A 20295-nucleotide genomic window follows, 5' to 3' on the forward strand; every position below is an offset into this window, starting at 1 on the left:
ATACAATTATAGTTGCTGCTTAATTATCTTATGCAACTAACAACCATTGACAAAGCCAATAGTCCTGACTTGTAGGGATGTTACTTGTATCATATATCTGGTTGCAATGAAACAGCAAAGTAGGTCTTGCGGCACACTATGCCAAGCACAGATTTTTAATTTATGTGTTTACCCCACGCCCTTAATTACATTGGACACGCCCCTTTGAGAGAACCCCAGTATTTTCATCCCCCTTAAAGCCCTGTTCATAACCCATAGGAAAATTTCTTAAAACATCAAACCACAAACATTTGTTAAACCACAAACAGCTTGGCTTTGAAAGCAGCGCAAGGGGACGTGTATCCAGGGTTAGCATCACAGCTGCTAAGCTGACTGACTTCATGGATATCACCTATAGCACGTGCAAGCTAGACCACGTTGGCCGTGGTGGAAAGGGGGGACTGGAACTTCAAGTCACAAAATGTAAAGTGCTGCTGGATGGAAGCCAAGACAGGCTACGGGTGTCACGCATGACACAGGGCTATTGATAATCTATTCATTTAGCACTGTATGTTATAACGCCGTCGTGGTTTTTTGGTATACCTGGTCATTGGTAGCTCAGTTGACAGATAAATAAATGTACGAAAACATGTGTGTGGCTACGGCACCATGGAAACTATAGCCCACAACAAATATAATGGCTCTAGCTTTGCTTATGGATAGGTCAATCAGGGCTAAGCAACCCCTGTACCTATGTTTTATTGACTTTAAATATGCATTTGACTGTGTCAAAAGAAATGTACTATGGAAAAAACTCAAGGAAATGAAAATTCCAGTGGCCCTTTTGAAGTTGATTCGTCTCTTATATACTAAGACTTGGGTAAGGGTGAGGATGGGGGATGGACAAACACTATCTAAGGAGATTCCAGCAAACAAAGGCCTAAAACAAGGATGTGTTTTAGCCCCCCTCCTATTTAATCTGTTTCTGGCAGACCTAACCGGAATACTGGACGATGTAAATGCTCACCCCCGAAATTAGCTGATAAGCATCTCACTAATTTGCTGTATGCGGACGATGTCATACTACTAAGCCACACTAAAGTTGGACTACAGCGCTTAATCACTCAGACTCACATGTACGCAAAGGAAAATGGGATGGTGATAAAAGAGACAAAAACTAAGATCATGGTAGTCACTAAAAATAAAAATATCAAGATAAGATACAAAAGTAAATGTTCATGGATAAGACACAACTAGAACAAGTAGAGGTATATAAATACTTGGGTGTGTTATTCGATGAGAAGGGTAATTACCAGCTACAAAAAAAGGACATTCAAAGGAAGACTAATGCATGGACGGCAGCGTTCAGAATTGTACAGAAGTCACTTTCCAGTCTAACTTATGGCCCTCTCCTGACTATCATAGGAGCAAGACTCCTAACAACCATCACATACGGTAGTGAAGAAGCTATGGTTAAGGATACTGAAACCCTGAACAAAGCCATAACAAGAGCATATCGGGCCCTATTTCATCTCCCAGCAAATGAGTCACCTGCACAAATAAGGCTGGAGTTCGGACTAACTAATCAACAGTATGTAAGGCAATGTCACTTTATAAAAATCAGGAACTGAATAAAAATGACCAGGACAATGAGATATCACAGCTATTATGGAGGGAAATAAATAATAACGCTAACTCAACCGCATGGCACTACCTTAAGGACGCAATAAGGGAGTTGGCAGTCACGTCTATTTGGGAAAATAATACAATCAAGGCATCGTTTAAGAAAATAATTAATAAAACTGCAAACCAACTATCCGTTGTAAATGATAAAGCTTTCCTTACAAAGAGAAAACATGCCTGGACAATAATAAATGGGTATAAGAAAAAGGAAATACAGCAATATTTGGAAACACCCTGGACGGAAAGAAATGGTGCTCCTTAAAGCAAGATTTGGAATACTGCCAGGCCTGTGTCACCTTCCACCGTGGGAGAAAGTGGAAACCCAAGCGTTATGTAGATTGTGTAACAACGGTGAGGAGAACATTCTCCATCTATTATGTACTTGCCCGGAGCTCTTATAGGAGAGAAGAGAATTGCTTAAGCTACCCTTTAATGTACGTGGCATAAGGACTTGCAGGCAGGCCCTGATTAGGTGCCTACATTCGAATGATATAATTTTGAATGCTACCTTTGTAAAGTTCTTATTGACAGTTAAAAAGAAATTAGAAGAATAATTACTTTTAATATGTAAATTATTACGAAACCCGAATAAATTTATATGGATGTAATGGTATTTTAAGTGCTTTTATATTTGAACATAGCTTTTACTGTTTTCTAGTTTTAGATGTGTAATATTGTAAGATTTTAAATAATCAACACAATAAAGATTACCTACCTATAGCCCAGCGAGTAAGGGGGCGGGGGTGCATATTGCGTTTCCCGCTCCTGCGCCGAGTAAACGTGCTCGGGACTGAGGTAGGCGCAGCGGCTACCGATCCTCAGCTACCCAAGCAGTGAGCGCCGCCTCAGTGTCCTGCCCCTACGCTTATTGTACCTGAGGCGGTGGGGAGTTGTAAATTCTTGGCCAGTCAGAGGAGGGATAGCAGCGCCTGAAAAGCTTTGCGAAGGGGAGACAATGAGGGTGGCCGCAGGGGAGGCCGCGCCAGTGGGGCGCGTGACCCCTCCCTCATCAGCTGCCTTTCTCCGATCCTTCTTGACTCCTGTTTCGGTGTGTATGATTAAAACAAGCATTGGAAATGCTATAGGTCTCGCCCTCGTTTAAGTTAAAGCAATTCTTTTTGTAATTAGGTGGTTTTTTAGCTTTGCTTTTATTAGTGTTTTTCAAACTTTCATGTACATAACATGCATATGTATGCGTATATGTACATGTATCTATATAGATAGATATATATATATATATATATATACACACACACACACACACATACACAAACGTGTGTGTGTGTATATATATATATATATATATATATATATATATATATATATATATATATATATATACACACACACACACACACATGTAGAGAGAGGTAGAGAATAGAGCAGAGTGTGTAGTAGAGAGTGTATAGGGAGGAGACACTTCACCTGCAGTGAAGGAGGCACACCTTAACCTCTGTTGCGGGATGACGTCACTTTCAAAGTGGCCACTGGAAAGAATGGAGGTGCTCTACCAAAGATACCTTTAGCCCTCCTTGCTTTTTAGGTCTCGGCCTGCGTAGGCTGTGCTTGCGCAGTCTCGCCGGCGAGATCTTATGTCTCTTAGAGTGGGGATTGAACCCGCCACTCTTCTCCATTGTCTGGCTTCCTAAACGGAGGCCAGCCATTGGAGAAGAGGGTCGTCTGTCAGTTTATGCCCAGTCATTTTGGGAATCGGGGGCGTGTTTTTTCATGTTCTTTCTCTCCTCTTCCCATTGGCTGGAATTTTACATTCCAGCCAATGGGAAGAGGACAGAACGAAAAACACGCCCCTCAATCCCAAAAATGACATGCGTTTCTCCGAGGCATTGCAGCTTCGCCTCAGAGAAACATGGTGGTGTTTCCATGTTCATGGCGTGGGAGCGGGTGAGTGATCGGAAGACGGGGCCTGGTTGCCCCAGTCTTCCTCCCGCCGTACTTCGGCTCTTTCTGGAGCTGCTCTGCTCCGCTCGCCTCCCCCCCCCCTCAAACCAAGTTTCAAATATCATTCGCAAAAACTGGAAAATTATCAACTCTGGAACCAGGAACTGGGAAAAGCCCCTTTTTGCGTATAAAAGATCAAAGAATCTAAAAGGCCAATTGGTTTTAACCAGACCCAGGACGAACAAACAACCCACAGATAACACGATCCTCAACACATGGGGCCTACCTAAAATAACTGTCCACCAGCCCTGCAACAACTGCAGCGTATACCATCTTACGTCACAATCCAAAACACTCTCTCTAGAAACTGGCAAGACTTGGACACAACGCCAGTTCACTAACTGCAATTCATCTAATCTGGTGTATCGGATTACTTGCAAATGTGGGTTTAGGTACATAGGCATGACTACTAGAAAAATCAAGACAAGAATTACGGAACACAGGAGCACCATCCGATGCGGCAAGAACATAAGTAAACTCACTGAACATTTCCTTGCCAATAACCATACCCTAAATGACTTTACCTGGACTGTCATTGAACAGTTTAGCGTGACCCAAACTAATGAGAAAACCCTTCTGACCAAGGAACAGCGCTGGATATACCGCCTGTCCACCCATATAGAGGGCCTGAATGATTCCATTCCATGGAATTCACTCGCCAGATGAGACAGTATAACACCTGTTCCCATACTTCCCTAACTGCAAGGCTATGACACACTTTCCTAAAATATTCATGTACTCCCTTAGCCACACTTCACTATACATATATGTGTACCCTCCTTGATTTTTGATTGACTGACCAGCTTAAATCAGACTTAGCTCGCAATCCCACGAGCTGAACCTCCAGATGACACCCATTCCCTACAGTGCAAACGAGAATTGACACTGATCGCTCTCACACGCGCTATCTATGACTATGCCAACCAGCCAGGGGCTTCTTATATTACATGACAATGTACCGTATCCCCGTAAAGTCATCCCTGTATCCCAGCCCCATAGTAACATTCACCTACTTTACTGTAAGCCCGGCAATGCGCATGCGCTTATGTGCTTAACTAACTTGTGAAACCCAACCCTAGTGCGCCTGCGCCTGAATACACTGATTCCGCGCACATGCGCTGTAACAAGATGACTCGGCAAACATAGCGAGTCTGCACCATTTTCTATCTTTACGAAGCCACAGGTGGAAATCGTTAAGCGGGCTATTTAAACCCTGCTAACAGCCCGACCCAGTTACTCGGGACACCGCAGAAGGACAGCAGGTCCAAGGAGGATCCAGACCGACAATTTCGTGAGTAACCCCATTGCTACAGCGACGATCTGGGTAAGCAGTAGGCTCTTTCTCCCACAGGTCTGGTCCTAAACTCTCCCCTTCCCGAATGAAAATTCAGGGTCTCTTTCTCTGCCAGGTGACCCAAGGAGGCTATAACAGCAACAAGCCTGTGTGAGAATAATGCAAAATACTTTCATGTACCTCACCTCGCAATATTTCGCTGTTTAGCCCACCACAAAACAACCGGTTTACGCTAAAACCCACTTCTGTCATACTTTCAGTATGACCACGTTTTAGTCGAATCCAGGTCGTGCACACACCTTAGAATTCGGCATGTTGTTGTGTTCCTAGCTAAAAATGCTAATTGACTCTACCCTGTACGTTTGTCTGTGTCTTATATGTTGTGTACAGTAAAGCAAGAGGGAATCCCCCTCTAACACATACCGCACCTTAGCGAGTGCGACACATTTTCTTCATTAAACACCACCACTTAAATTAAGTATTATTTATTTCACCATCACATACTCTTTGGTCCTGAGGAAAGCCAGTTTAAAAGACAAAGGCCTGGCTGAAACATGTAGACCACATAGGACGTAGGAGGTCATAATCCATACTCCAGCACGTCCGTCTGCCTTTTAGACGCTAACAGGGGCCCAGTGATTAAAATCTAACTTTACCCTCGAGTACTGGGACCCACTGTATAGCTTTTAACCTTCACTTAACTCACTCACAACACTGCACACTCAGCAAACATACCAGCTCCGCTGTAACCAGGCGTTGCAGCACACCCGGGACACATTCGGTGTCACTGTGGTGGGCCCGATGATGAAGCATGCCACCAACTAGGTTGGTGGGTGAGGGCTTCATGATGAAACCAAATGGTTTTCCCACAAACGTTCCTCTATTGAGTCACTTCTCACAACTAAGCTAGTCCTTGTTGATAATTACACTTTATCTCCTCTTCCCATTGGCTGGAATTTTATATTCCAGCCAATGGGAAGAGGAGAGAACGAAAAACACGCCCCCTCAATCCCAAAAATGAAGTGTGTTTCTCCGAGGCTTTGCAGCTTCGCCTCAGAGAAACTTGGTGGTGTTTCCATGTTCATGGCGTGGGAGCGGGTGAGTGATCGGAGGACGGGGCCTGGTTGCCCCCAATCTTCCTCACGCCGTACTTCGGCTCTTTCTGGAGCTGCTCTGTTCCGCTCGCCTCCCCCCTTCCCTCTGCCCGCAGCCCTCCTCCGTCCCGCTCTCGCCCGACAATAGTTCTTCGAGAGCCTCCCCCTTATGTGTATGTTCCAAGTGGAGTGGTGACGCGAGGGTGGGACCATGACTATCCTTAATTAAAATTACATAAATGAATATTAAAATCACCCACCAAAATAGTATAGACAAAAGTTGTTTGCTGCGCTTTATATATATTTCTAAAAACAGTGTCAAATAGCCGAGATGTTCGTTGCAATACTCACTATCCCCAGAGTTATAAAAGTTAGTTATCAGAGTTTTAAAACTATTCGAGGTAGTGAGCTCCGCTATTAAACAATTTGGGGAGGCAGAATCTAGGATTGTTACTACACCCTTCAATCTCACCGAGAGGAGGAGCATCAACCCTCCCTTGGCTCTCCCCGCGGGAGTAGGGCGGGCTGACTGGAAATAAGACTTAAAACCATCCACCCAGAAGTTGTTATCCTTATCCCAGGTCTCTTGCAGGGCTACAACATCACAGGCTCCAATAAGCTTTAACCAATAGCCCGGAGCCCTGCAATATTCCAGCTCATTAATCTAAATTTAACATCAGACATGTGGGAATTAGGCAGTACCTACGAATTACAGACTTTAACCTTTACACAGCGGCAGGCACTCCGCCAGGGTGCGGCTGAATGTGACGTGTGCGCAGTTCTGACGGCCCCCAGCCGTCTGACGCACATGCCCACCATGACGTAGGACAGCCGGGGGCCGTCCAACGTATCGAAAAGGTTCATGAGAAACCGAACAACAAGAAAAAAAAGCGCTGAAAGACCAGCGTGGCCCGGAAAGTACATCTACAGCGTTTACCTTACGGGAGCGAGCAGCGGTGGGCATTATAATTGCAAACAGATGGCGCCGCTGCTCGCTCCCGGAAGTTAAACTCCGTACATGCACGAGGGCTCACTGGAAACAGTGCAGAACATGCATGAGTTTCCACAAAAGCCCAGAGTGATTCCAATTAGTCACTCGAAGCAGTGCCTGTGCGCTGCGCAGGCGAGACTTAAAAAAAGTGGGTTAAGTAGAAACCATTAAAGTCATGAAAAACAAGCATTGGCATAGCCAATAGGTCTTGCCTTTGGGACCTTAGAAGTGTTTAGTTACCCAGCACAATATCCTTAGTGCAACAACATCAAGTGTTGCATGGCTACACACTTAAAGGTCCCAACTGCGAGACCTATTGGCTATGCCAATGCTTTTTTTAGGATATTTTCTCTGGTTACCACACCTTTTGTGCCCTGCCTTTTAAGACTCACTGCTGCATTCCACTTAAACCCTAGTGAGATTAGCCATGATGATGATGATGATCGATTGGAAGTTCTCCTTGGACCATTCTCTGTGCTAGAGTGATTGGCCAGAATATTTAGTTTTTAAACTATCTCGAGCTTTAACCCCTTCAATGCTCATGACGAGCTGAGCTCGTCATGAGGCACGGTGCTCGTGTGCTCATGACGAGCTGAGCTCGTCATAACCACACCCATTTACATTGACCTCCAGCACAGGAGGGGAATGAGTCAAGCAGCCAAGGTGTTAAGTATTGTGTTGCATCTCCTTTTCTCTCCAGCTCTTTACTTGATCTTTAGTTGATGTAATAGTCTGTAATTTCTTAGGCCTTGAAGAGTGAAAAACTATTAAGGCTCTCAGCTTTGAATGCTCATGACGAACTCAGCTCGTCATGAGCCATGGAACGCTCGCATGCGGGGATAATTCCCCTGCTATGCTGAGCGTTCCACAGGAACAGGTGTGGCCGCGACGAGCTGAGCTCGTCATGAGCACAGGAGCGCGGTAGCTCATGACGAGCTCAGCTCGTCATGAGCATGGGGGCCCTGTGCGCGCCCCCCTCCCCCCCAGCACAGCGGGGTAATATCCCCTGCAGCGAAGGGGCTAATAATTTAATGAACAAACACAGGTAAGAAGTAAACATCTTAATGTGCCCAGTCAGTGTTTATTACTAAAAACGCAAACATCCCAACAGTAGGTCTTAGGTGACCCGCCATGCTATCTTCCCTGACTGTCAGACCTGTATACGCGCATTGGCAGCATGGGGAGTGGAAAAAGGATAAGATTTTCTTAAATATTTACAATTGAGTACATTTTTGTGTTATAAGACCTACTTTTTCTATGATTATACGGATTACACATACTCCCAAAAATCCATGAGTGATCAGTTAACCTCATCCGTGCTGCCCCGATTTACCGCCGGTGCTGGGCCCTAATGAAAACGGGCGGGTCATGATGGAACGGTTCCGTCATGAGCACAGCTCGACCGATGCTCATGACTGAACCGTTCCGTCATGAGCATCGAAAGGGTTAAAAAAGATGGAAATGTACTGTTTGTATCTTCGTATTTTCACTAAGCACAATATGTATATATGGATAACAGCTGCAAAGATGATCAAAAAGTAAATGTGGATAACGACAGACTAACATGTTTGAAAATAGCACAAAACTAGGAGTGGCAAAAGAAGAATCAGGGCGCAATGAGATAATGTCGGAAATTGGATTTTTGGTGGGGGGTTATTATTGCTCCTCAAGAAACAACCACAATTCCTGCCCGGGTGAACCACAAAAAGTCACTTAATTAATCTGTACCTTTGGTAGCTTGCCACAAAAGCAGCCAGGCTTAACTTATAGGCAATTTGTAAAGTATTATGCAGCACATATACAATAATAAACTGAAAGCACAGCACAAGGTAGATCCCGCACCAATTTATAAAAATAGAGTGCAATTTAATAAATAATATGAGACTAAAGCAAAGAAAACCCAAGTATCAGTCCCATATATATTCACTTAAGTTTTAGGCAGCGCTTCAGTAACAGACACTATGCATATGCGTGACAATGCATTTCAGTGCGGTAATGCGGAGTACCACACTGAAATGAGTTAGTCTAACACCTGATGCTTGGTAGGACTGACAACTACAATGGTCGTATTGAGTGTGGCATATCACAGATCATAGAGGCTGGCAGATGTGAATAGATTTGTTATTCATTATAAGGGTAAAGAGCTCCTAGTGCTTGTGCAGCTTGGTGACACTTCTAAAGCTGGCCCGAAGACAAACGTTGACTTCTGCGTGTGTGGCTTTCCGCTCGTACTACTAGACGTGCCCGCACACTATGCACACAGGGACTACAAAGCAGTGAGATAGACATTTAACTTCTAGTAGTAACAAATAGTAATTGGAGTTTAGTTTAAGGTGTCCCGAGTTGTGGCAAGAACATATGGCAATTTCACACGGTATACATTTGTGTTCAAAGCCTCCTGAATATGAGTTTGTGAGTTTTTGATATTAGTATTTCTTTTTTATAAACAGTTCAAGGTTATTCATTCAGGAATATTAATCTGGCTGGGGCCTAGTTGGACAAGACCTATTTAAATGCTATTCCATCTGTCTAGAAAACTCCTGGCTGAAGTGTCATGTTCTAGAAGCCTCCACTTAATTATCCCAGAGGCAGATGCATGTGAGGTTCAGACCATAAATACCCTTGTATACCAAGAACTTATATACATTCTGGCTATATAGAGAACCCTATACATATTCAAGTTGTATGTAACACCGCATAGGCTACAACTGAAGTGTACATATGAATGTAAACATAGCCCCAGTGTAGACTTCAATTCTATGGGGGTGGAGTTGGGCATAGAGATGTCTGTCCATCCCTTCCGGAGTCTCAGGCTACACCTATAGAAGGGCCCCATGCTGAACAAGTAGACCTGTACACATCCTCAGGGCACCCTACCCTTCCAGAGGCCCTGGTACACGCCAGACTCATATAGGTTCAGCCTGCACGTACACAGTGCAGGCTTAACCCACTTCAAGTTTCACCTATAGATGTCTCTTTCTTTGCAGCATCTCCTGTGCCGGGAGGTGCGAGCCCTAGCAGGGGGAGGCAGAGCCTGTTTGGCAACTCTTCCTCCGACACCTGGAGATGCAGAGCACGCGTGCACTGCAGGGGCTGGCACGGCTGCAGTGTGCATCTGGGCGGCCGGATCTCTCAGTGCCTTACCTGTAATGTACCAAAGACAGCCAGGCTGCGGAGGAGACAGGCAGGAGAGAAAGAGGCCTAGAGACGGCGCCGTGCCTTACCTGTAATGTACCAAAGACAGCCAGGCTGCGGAGGAGACAGGCAGGAGAGAAAGAGGCCTAGAGACGGCGCCTCGTCGAGAGAGCGAGGAAAGGGGGGGGGGGGGGTTCAGCAGCGAGAGAGAAGGGAGAAGAAAAGCAAGGAGAGACAGCGGGAGAGTAAGGGAGAAGGTACAGAGAGATGAGAAAGGATACAGCACGCAAGAGAGAGGGGCGAAGGAGACAGCGGGAGGGAGGAGAAGAAGGCAGAGAGAGAGAAAAAAATGAAAATAAAAAAGGAGGAGAACAGTCAGGTTAAAGAGGCAGCAAGAGGAGAGAGAGAAAAAAGTAGAGAAAGAGAGGGGAGTGGTCGGGAGAGGAGAAAGAGGGGCATGGCAATTCAGAGTTAAAGGAGAATGTTGACGTAGGACATAGAGAGATAGCGACAGTATAGATAAACGAGAGCGAGCACCATTCCATACAGTGAGGGACGAAACGAGATGTGGGAGCTGCTGGTGTGCCCGCGCAGCAGCATAGGTTTCCAATTATCGCGCCTGCATCTGGGCACGATAATTGGAAACACATGCTGGTGCGCGTAACCGCAAGCATTAGGCCATGGGGGTGAACATAGAAAGAGCCTTTGACCAATTGCGTGCTGTCCATGTTAAAAAGACTCATGCAAAGGCCAATAGCGTGGAACAAAACAAAAAGCACACGCACAAGCGTGTGGTGAGCTTTCTGAAAACCCTTACATAAAGTTGCATGCGAGCTGGGCTCGACCTAAAAATGGAGGTGGACATGCATCGCTGTGAAGAACAAAAGGCGCTGTTGTCATATTTCAAAATACATGTAAAATATAAGCAGGATCAAGTTGGTTACTGTAATGCTTTTACATTTATTTTGAAATTGCACGAAGAGGGAGGCGCAGGGAACAGAGATTGCAGTAGCGTGATGCTAAGAGCATGCCGTGGTGTGCGAAACAAAAAAATGGCGGCAGCCACTTCATGCCCTGGTGATACTACCATGCATAATCCACACCCAAGAGCCATCTCTCTCACGGGCTTCGTTCCCAAATGAAGAGATGCCCCAGAGGGACCTTGAACATCAGACAAGCCCTAGGGTCATGAAGGGCGGACACGCAACCCATGCAAATGTAAGGGTGAAAGAAGTACGAGCTGGTGTGAAAAAAATAAAGCGGCTGCCATTGTGGATTAGGAGCGGTGTGCCGCGGTGCATTATGAAACCGGGCACCTGGGAGATGAGGAGCAGTCAGCAGAGTTGAAAAGTGGTCCCCTGCAGGGAAGTATGTTGTGCGTGCAATAGGAGAAAGACGTTCAAGAAAATAGTGCTGACAGATTGTAAATAAAACATACTGTATAACAGCACACGTAAAAGGGCCAGTCCTCAGGGGAGGTTACAAAAGGAGGAAAGGTGGTACTAAGGAGGGACTACTAAGCATATTCACTGATCAAAAGCAACCATTTAGAAAGGACAGTAACAAGAGCCAATGGAAAAGATGGGTGGAGCATCAAGTCCATACCTCAATACAGCATGTCTCAAAGAAACAGCACAAGGCGCTGCCTAGACATGGCCTAATAACTTGTTTTAAACTTTGTACCAAGGCTTCACTAAGATAACACATGAGGTGGCATAATCTAAACTTCGTGACTAATCATTATTTCTCAGTTACCAGCAGTAGTCTAGAGGCGTATAACAATCACTGGCAAAGCCAGTGTATCTTTTGTTATAATTATGAAAACCTATTGAGAACAGACCTCTGTGTCTTTTGCAAGAATTACTTCTGTTATTGAACTACGAAAACTTAGTACTCACTGATGGAAGTATAGGGTCAATGCCAATATTTGGTGGTCACAGGGTGCCAGTGGAGAGAAATGGTACACACACATTAACAATAATAACTCTCTTGTAAGGGGTTCATTGTAAAGGAATACACTTTAATTGTGCACATAATCAAATTGTCAGTTCTCAACAGCACTGTTATACCTAATGAGACTGAACAGTGAATGCTAGTAAATAATATAAGAAGCGCTTGCCAAAACGTACTCTGCTGGCACACCCAAGTACAGAAAGTGGCCAACCAAGATCGAGCAGTGCTCGAGTAATACTGTACAGACCAAATGGGGAACATCATACAACACAGGTCCAGGATCACTCTGAACTAGCCCAATATACCTCCCTGATTGTTTGACATTAGCCTCGCTCCAGATTCCATTTGGTGACTAGCACTTTTGTCCCCTCCCATTTAAAGCACCCAACGTAACACACAAGACAGCACCAGCACAACATGCAGTAGGTACAACTTTTTCTCTCACGTGCATCAGCTTCTCTTTAAGCCATTAGACCTTAGCTCTCGTAACCATACCTTGTACCATAGATGCGACCGGAGATCAATGAATACTTAAGAAGTTACTATATTATCAACCCGAGTTTCAACATGCTAAGTCAGACCATTTACAGACCTACTTTGTGCTCTCGTGCATACACCTCTATCGAGACGTATTCACTACTGTTCCTGGTACCCGTAGGATTTTATAAAATATTCTTTATGGAGCCTGAAATATCCATCATTAAATAATTCCAGATGTGCCGACGTATCCGCCCCTGAATTACATCTCCAGCATATAGGGGCCAAGGCTCCCGAGGGAGAGTACGCGCCCTTACTAGGGGAGATGATGTAACCTTGGGACCAGAGCTGCAGATTTTGGAACTGGGGAACCAGATTCCAAAACCGACGTCGTCTCAACTTACGGCGATTCTGGGCAAAATCACACAATTTCCCTTGGGACCAGAACTGCAGATTTTGGGCGATTCTGGGCAAAATCACACAATTTCCCTTGGGACCAGAGCTGCAGATTTTGGGCGATTCTGGGCAAAATCACACAATTTCCCTTGGGACCAGAGCTGCAGATTTTGGGCGATTCTGGGCAAAATCACACAATTTCCCTTGGGACCAGAGCTGCAGATTTTGGAACTGGGGAACCAGATTCCAAAACCGACGTCGTCTCAACTTACGGCGATTCTGGGCAAAATCACACAATTTCCCTTGGGACCAGAGCTGCAGATTTTGGGCGATTCTGGGCAAAATCACACAATTTCCCTTGGGACCAGAGCTGCAGACTTTGGGCGATTCTGGGCAAAATCACACAATTTCCCTTGGGACCAGAGCTGCAGATTTTGGAACTGGGGAACCAGATTCCAGGACCGACGTCGTCTCAATTTACGGCGATTCTGGGCAAAATCACACATATTTCCCTTTGGAAGAAAAAAAAAAATACATCTTAACTCGTGTAACGAAAATGAAACTTACGTTAAGTTCAACAATAAAGATTCTTGTTCGCGCAATAAAAAAACCGGCAACATTTACCCATTTGGTTTCGGATTCAGAGTATTTAATCATTTAGCACCCCCACACACACGCATACCTTGTACTCCTCTGCAGCCTCGTCAATGGGACTCGTTGAATGAGTTTTATGCTCATTCGACTCTCGGCAAACCAGGCAGATCATTTTAAGATCATTCTCACAAAACAGCTTCAGTCTCTCTTCGTGTTTCTCGCATATATTCTTGCCCTGGGGCTTCAGTGAGGATCGCTGAAGCTGTTTTGCAATTTCCACCACGTTTCCCAGTTGCCTGTTGGGCCGGAAGTTTCTTCGAACAGATATTGCTCTGCACTGAGGACAGGGAAAGTTCCTCTCTTTTCGCTCCCAACATTTCGTGATGCAGGCGCGGCAGAAATTGTGTCCGCAATCTATAAATACGGGCTTATCGAAGTATTCCAAACAGATCGAGCAAGTGGCCTCTTCCTGAAGATTCTCGATGGGCGCTGCTGCGGCCGCCATGGTCACGGAAGTGCAGAGCACAAACTAAGTTTCGTTTTCCAGTGTTGCCAGATTTTTTAGACCGCTTTCTAGCCCAAAGACAACCAAAAACTAGCCCAAAATATAGCCCAATGGAACGAGCGGCTTGGTTACCGTTGCGTGGGGTAAAGGAAGAATGGGTCACACACCAACAGTTAAATTTCAACTAAAATATTTATTATAAAAAGACCAGGAAACCGCGAACACTCCCTAGTTGGCCAGAAGACAACTGACATAGCACAGAACGTTCGCTTTAAAAAACACACATATGGAATCTGAAATACGTCAGATTCCATGTCTGGCGATTGCACGAGTCGTAGGCTCATTTCAACACATCTCCTTCCCTTACATAGGCCATAAACAAAAAAATTCGAAATACACCATAAAGTAATATTGCTAAAACAAAATACACAAAAGTTGAAAGATTCTCATAAAATTACAAAAATGAAAGTTTCCTACATCTTTTTTTTCTTAAAACAGTACAACGAAAATGTTACATAATAAAACGTAGAAGGTTGAAGTATGACACCACAATACTAAATAAAAAAGAGATACAAAGAGATTACTACTGTACAAAATCCTTCAAATACTTTGGAGGTCTGCAAAACCTCATACTCCTGCTCACCCCCAAGCTAACACAATCACTCAGAGAACCAACTTTACTCACTGTCTGAGAATCACAGGAAACATCTCTACTCACTGTCTGAGAATGACAGGCATTTTTATCTCCTCCAACGTCAAACTTCTGCATAAACATAGCCACTGCATTTTCCACAGGGCACTCGCCTCCCTTCTGGCATAAAGCTACCCTGCGACGATTCCACTTAACACCGTTCTCTAAAAGAACATGGAACAGAAATACCCGCTACCCTGTATAGCCGTTTACAATGGACAAACCTCTAGTTATTCTTCCTACTTTGATCTTAACCCAATCGCCAATTTTCTTGACATCATCACAAATCAGAACATCTCTCCCTACTTTGACACCCATTCCTTCATCCACGGAGGCACAAATTTGGTTCTCCAAGTTCTCCCCTTCATAAGCTCAAAAGGTGATTTCTGGCTAATCCCTTGAACTGTTGCAATAGATCCACATCATTCCCTACACCATTTTACTCACATCTTGTCTGCTCCACATTTGTATGACTTCTTTTACCAGCCTAATGGCCCTTTCAACTAAGCCATTTCCTTGTGGGTTATACAGTGCTGTACAGTGGGTAATGCCACACCCTAACAAGAACTTTTTCATCTCACAAGAGACCAACTAAGGGCCAGTGTCCGTTATGAGCACAGATAGGACACCTTCTTCTACAAATATTTTGCTCAAACTGCAGATAGTGGTCTCTGAGTAATTTCTTTCAAGAAATTCACACACAAACTCTTGGTGAAGATATCTCTGACCGCATCAGCAAATCTGTTTGTAACTCATCCATGGGCTCATTAAAATATAAGCAAACACTATGCCACATTTCCCTAGGATCTGCAGTATGCTCCTTGTTAGATTTGGAGGCCACTTTCTATCTCTTATCTCCTTTCTTACAAATGGGGCACCTTTCAATCCTTTGTCACCAGCAGATTGTCCATACCTGGCCAACAAAACTCATACGTAAGATGACGCTGAGTCAGACTCTGCCCTAAATGACACCACATGGGCTAGTAGCACAAGTTTATTCCTCAAACCTAAGTGAGGTATGAACCTGTCACCTCTCATCAATATGTTGTCACAACAACAACTCATCAATAACTTTAACAGAAAGTTGCACTGACACTGCCACACAACTCTCCCATGTTTTTCCTCGATTTACCATACGCAAAACCTTTCCAAGAACATCACCGGCACCCATCTCTGGATGCCACTCCTCAAATGTAAACGCACCCTCACCCACCATCACCACATCCTTCACTGAAGCTACCGAACCATCACACTCACTATTAGAAACTAGGGGGCCAGCTACAAGTTTCCAGGCCACAGCCATCCTGGACAAATAGCTTGAAAATATTTCCACCCTTGAACATGTTAAACCAAGTATTGATATTGCTGCAATTTTGCTGCCAATCTCATTAGTCTTGCCGAGCCCTTCCTAGCCCCACCTGGAAGCAACACCTTGACCAGGGGTTTATGACCTGATCTCAGCACAAACAGAGTAGCCCACACATACATGCAACAGTACTCCACACCCCAGGCTGCTACTAGCACCTCTCTCTCAATAATGGAATACTTCCTTTCTGAGGCAGTGAAAATCCTAGCAGCAAACACCACTGTCTTTTCAATTGCACTGTGTTTTTGAGAGAGAATAATGCCTACACCAGTGGCGCTGGCATCCACCGTCACTATGGAATTGAGTTAGATGTAAAATGGTGGTAAAATGCTTGCCTCACAGATTTCTTTTTTAATGGAATCAAAACAATCCCCTTGTTGCCTGTCCAAGACGAAATGTGTGTCTTTCCTGAGTAACAGTCTCAAACATTCAGTCTTGTTGGCAAACTTCTCCACAAATTTTGCATAATATTCTATAAGCCCCATAAAAGACCTAAGTTGTGCTTTTTCTGTGGGGGCAGGTGCTAATTCAATTGGTTTAAGTAGATTACTCTTTGGTTTGGTACCAAGGGCAGAAATCGTGTAACCCAAATATTCAATTTCCTCCACCAAGAACAAACATTTTTTGCGGAGGGTCAAACCTACATCCGCAATCCTGTGTAAAACCTGCTTCAAGACTACATTCTATTCTTCAATGGTTTTACCAAAAATCAGATATTATCTTGAAAATATACCACGCTTCCCAAACCCTCGAAAACCTCAGTTAGTATGCATTGAAATACTGTCATAGCCGATGACAAGCCAAAGGGCATTTGAGTAAACTGAAAGGTCCCCTCTGTGGTAATAAAGGCTGTCAAAGGCTTGGCATCTTGCTGAAGCTTTATTTGGTGGTATGCACTCTCCAAGTCTAACTTTGAAAAGTACCTACCACCCTTCAACATTAAAACAAGTTGTCCAATATTGGGTAAGGGAAAAGTGTCAGCTGCGATATATTGGTTGAGGAACCTGAGGTCAACACATAACCTAAGCCTGCCATCAGATTTTTTCGTAAAGACGACAGGCGACTCCTAACTTGAAGCCTCTACAAGTTCTATGACACCCTTGTCTAACATGTCTTGAATTCAATTTTTAACCTCATCCCGAACCACAATGGGCTCTGTTTTTAGTCTGTGCTGTACAGGTACAGCATTCTTCTTAAGAACAATTTTATGAACATACCGTTTGAGTTAACCCAATTTGTCCTCAAAAATTTGTTTTACACAATCCAGAATTTCAGATAAGGATTCATCTTCCAAAACCATAACTTGTGTTGGAGCTCTAGGGTTCACTATTACATGGAGGTCGTACTGGTGCAACCATCCTAAAACTGGGGGTCCCTGCTCTACCACATACACTTTTCCCTGTATGGATCTAGTCGCAAGAACAGTATGAGCATTCATGAACCCTAAAATATCAATAGGTTCTCCCTGGTATCCAACTGGGTAAATATCTTTAGGCTTGAATATCACTCCTTCCCACTCACGTTCAAACAAAGTTTTGGAAATTATAGTATACACAACCCTGTATCCATCATGAGCAGGATGTGACATCCACTTATTTCAAAAACAGCTTTGGGCCTGTTCCTTCTCTTATTTTCCTCAATCACTCACCCCACATCTACCACTCACCCCACATCCTAGCAAGGGTGGTACCTCAACAAAGATTATATGGCATACCTTAGGTAGTTTTAACCCACAATCTCACACACTACCCTACTTTCACATTCATACGCTCATCAAAACAATAAAAAGTGAAGATCTCTGACAAAGAGCCCTCTTGCGGGGCCCGTGGGGCATTAAAGCCCCTTGAGGACTAAAAGTACACTGATGAACCATGACACCCATTTGGGTGTGTGAGGGCTTTATCTTCCAAAGAGGAAGACTCCCCAGAACCACTGATTTTGAAATGAAATGAAATTTGATTTGTAGAGCGCATGGCTGCCCGAAAGCGTCCCAGCGCTTGCTTAGGGAACCCGTCCTGGTATTACCCTGCGAGATAACCCATTACTGGGCATCCCCAAGGTGAAAGCTAGGCATTCTGCTGCGAGGGGCCATTGTGGAGATTAAGCAAGCTATTGCCCAGAGTTACAGAGTGGGACTCCATGATTGGAATAGGCACCGAGGCGAGAATTGTCAGGTCCGGGGAAATTTGAGCCCAAGACCCGCCGAGGCGGGGAATTGAACCCTGGTCCAGGCCAGACCTCTGCATCAGGGTCTGCCGCTCCAACCAATTGAGCCACACTTCTCCAATCTCCTTTTCCAACCTTACTTTCCCTGATCTTTCCCACTTCAAGAACAGTCTGCCTACATTTGTATGAATAGAGTTAGGAGCACAGGTGGCTAGACTTTCAATAGCTCCTGGTCCCTCCCTTTTGATTGACTACTTACTTTTTCTACTCATGACTGATTCACTCTGGGCACCTCCAGCCTCGTTGTCATGAGCTTGTCTTTCAGCACGGCCCTCAGCTCTGGCAGCCATTAAACCTCGCTCTAGACTAAGAGTTTCTTTCAGCATTCGTCGTCTGAATGAATCTGACAAGCATCCATCAATAACTCTAAGACGTATAGCTTTTTCATAAATAAATTCATTGAACATATAGTGTTTGATGAGTATATCGAGCCTCCCCACAAAATTCATCAATGGTTTGACCAACTTTTTTGGCCGTTTTTGACAGAAAATGTATCTTTTGTAATCAACGTTTGGCACTGGATTCAACTTGAGATTCAACGTTTCTTTAATCTGAAGGTATATAATTTCTTTGTCAGTTCATGGCATTTTCTCTGTGACTTCTTTCACATCATCACCAGCAAGATTTTTGAGTTACTTGATAATCTGTCATGAGTCTCTCCAAGAGCATCAATGAATTCTTCAAATGTCTCTATCCACACAGTCCATCTATCGCCAATAATTTGCCTTTTGGGGCTATTGAAAGGTGGTGGTGGTTTCAAGAATGCAGCAGTGTTGGTGACCACTGTGGAACTTAATGGCACCGCTGATGGATCACTGTGACTCGGTAAAGGCAATTCATCTGTGAGGCCTTGCAATGTGCTGGCCTGAATCATCTTTAATAATAAATGGAAACGGGAGGCGCCAAGATGGCAGTCGCACTCTAAGAGTGCTCCGGACCCTTCTGTCATCTGCCAGGAATCCAGCAGACATCTGCACCCATCCGGGACTCCTACCTGCTCACCAGGGGCGGCCTTAGGCATGTGCAAGCTGTGCACCTGCACAGGGCCACCAAACCCCAGGGGCCGCCACGCCAATATATACCCTTAATATAATAGTCCTCTGAGGATGGAGACATATTTGCGTGGGGGCCACTGGCAGGGATTTGGCGGCCTCCGGCTCCGTTCCACTTCCAAACCCCCTCTTCACTGGCCTCCGTACTCCGCCCGCCCCGCCGGGACCCCCTCTTCCGGGGCCCCCTACCTAAGCTCCCTGCCCAGGGCCGCCATGAGCCTAGAGCCGCCCCTGTGCTCGCTGTGTGTCCCACGACCTGTGGCGCTGCCCCCCTCTGCTTCCGGTGCAGGTGCAGGGCTTTTTTTTTTGTGTCCTCATATATGCCACCAGTAGGTAATTACTCTGAATAGGCGCTCTTCAGGCCACTGACACAAACCTTCCTTTCCAGCCCTCGTGTTTGGGGATAGCCAGTGAAGATTGCCCAGAGGTAGGGTTGTTACCCGTCCAACTTCCTCTTGTGATGGTACTTGCTACATAGGAAGGACAGGACCACAAGACCTCTGGCATATTCATTGGACTATTAGTTTATTTCTCACTCCAGGCATTCAAGGCTGACCACATGTTAGCAGACTTTTCTCCCCCACATAATGTATCCAGTTTACTCACCGCCATGATGTTTTTAAGGCAGTCTGCAAATGTCGGAGGGAGTACCGACTTCCACACTTTACAGATCTCTTCTAGCGATCACTATTACATAAAAAATAAACTGTAATAAATTGCTATCAAAAACATAATCAGATGGGAGACCAAAAAAAACCAATCTCGGAATACATATGATTGAAAGTGAAAGTACCTCCTCCAGAAACTTACACACTTGTCCCCAGAAGTTGCATATATTAGGACATTCAAAACATATGTATATCATTTGCATCTTGAGACTTACATCTGGGACAGGAATAT

General features: G+C 44.7%; 1 protein-coding gene across 2 annotated transcripts in view; it reads right to left on the reverse strand.

Annotated features, from left to right (window-relative positions):
* Nucleotides 1–14130, reverse strand: part of LOC147748532 (E3 ubiquitin-protein ligase TRIM39-like) — a 38413-nt gene extending 24283 nt beyond the window's left edge. For both annotated transcript variants that reach the window (XM_086962908.1, XM_086962902.1), the window contains exon 1: nucleotides 13644–14130. In XM_086962908.1, the coding sequence (XP_086819034.1) occupies nucleotides 13644–14060 (417 nt within the window). In that variant the 5' untranslated portion in view covers nucleotides 14061–14130. The remainder of the gene's footprint in view (nucleotides 1–13643) is intronic.
* Between the last annotated feature and the right edge of the window lie 6165 nt (nucleotides 14131–20295).

This window comes from Lissotriton vulgaris, chromosome 1_1 (genome assembly GCF_964263255.1).
Source record: "Lissotriton vulgaris chromosome 1_1, aLisVul1.2, whole genome shotgun sequence".
NCBI lineage: Eukaryota > Metazoa > Chordata > Amphibia > Caudata > Salamandridae > Lissotriton > Lissotriton vulgaris.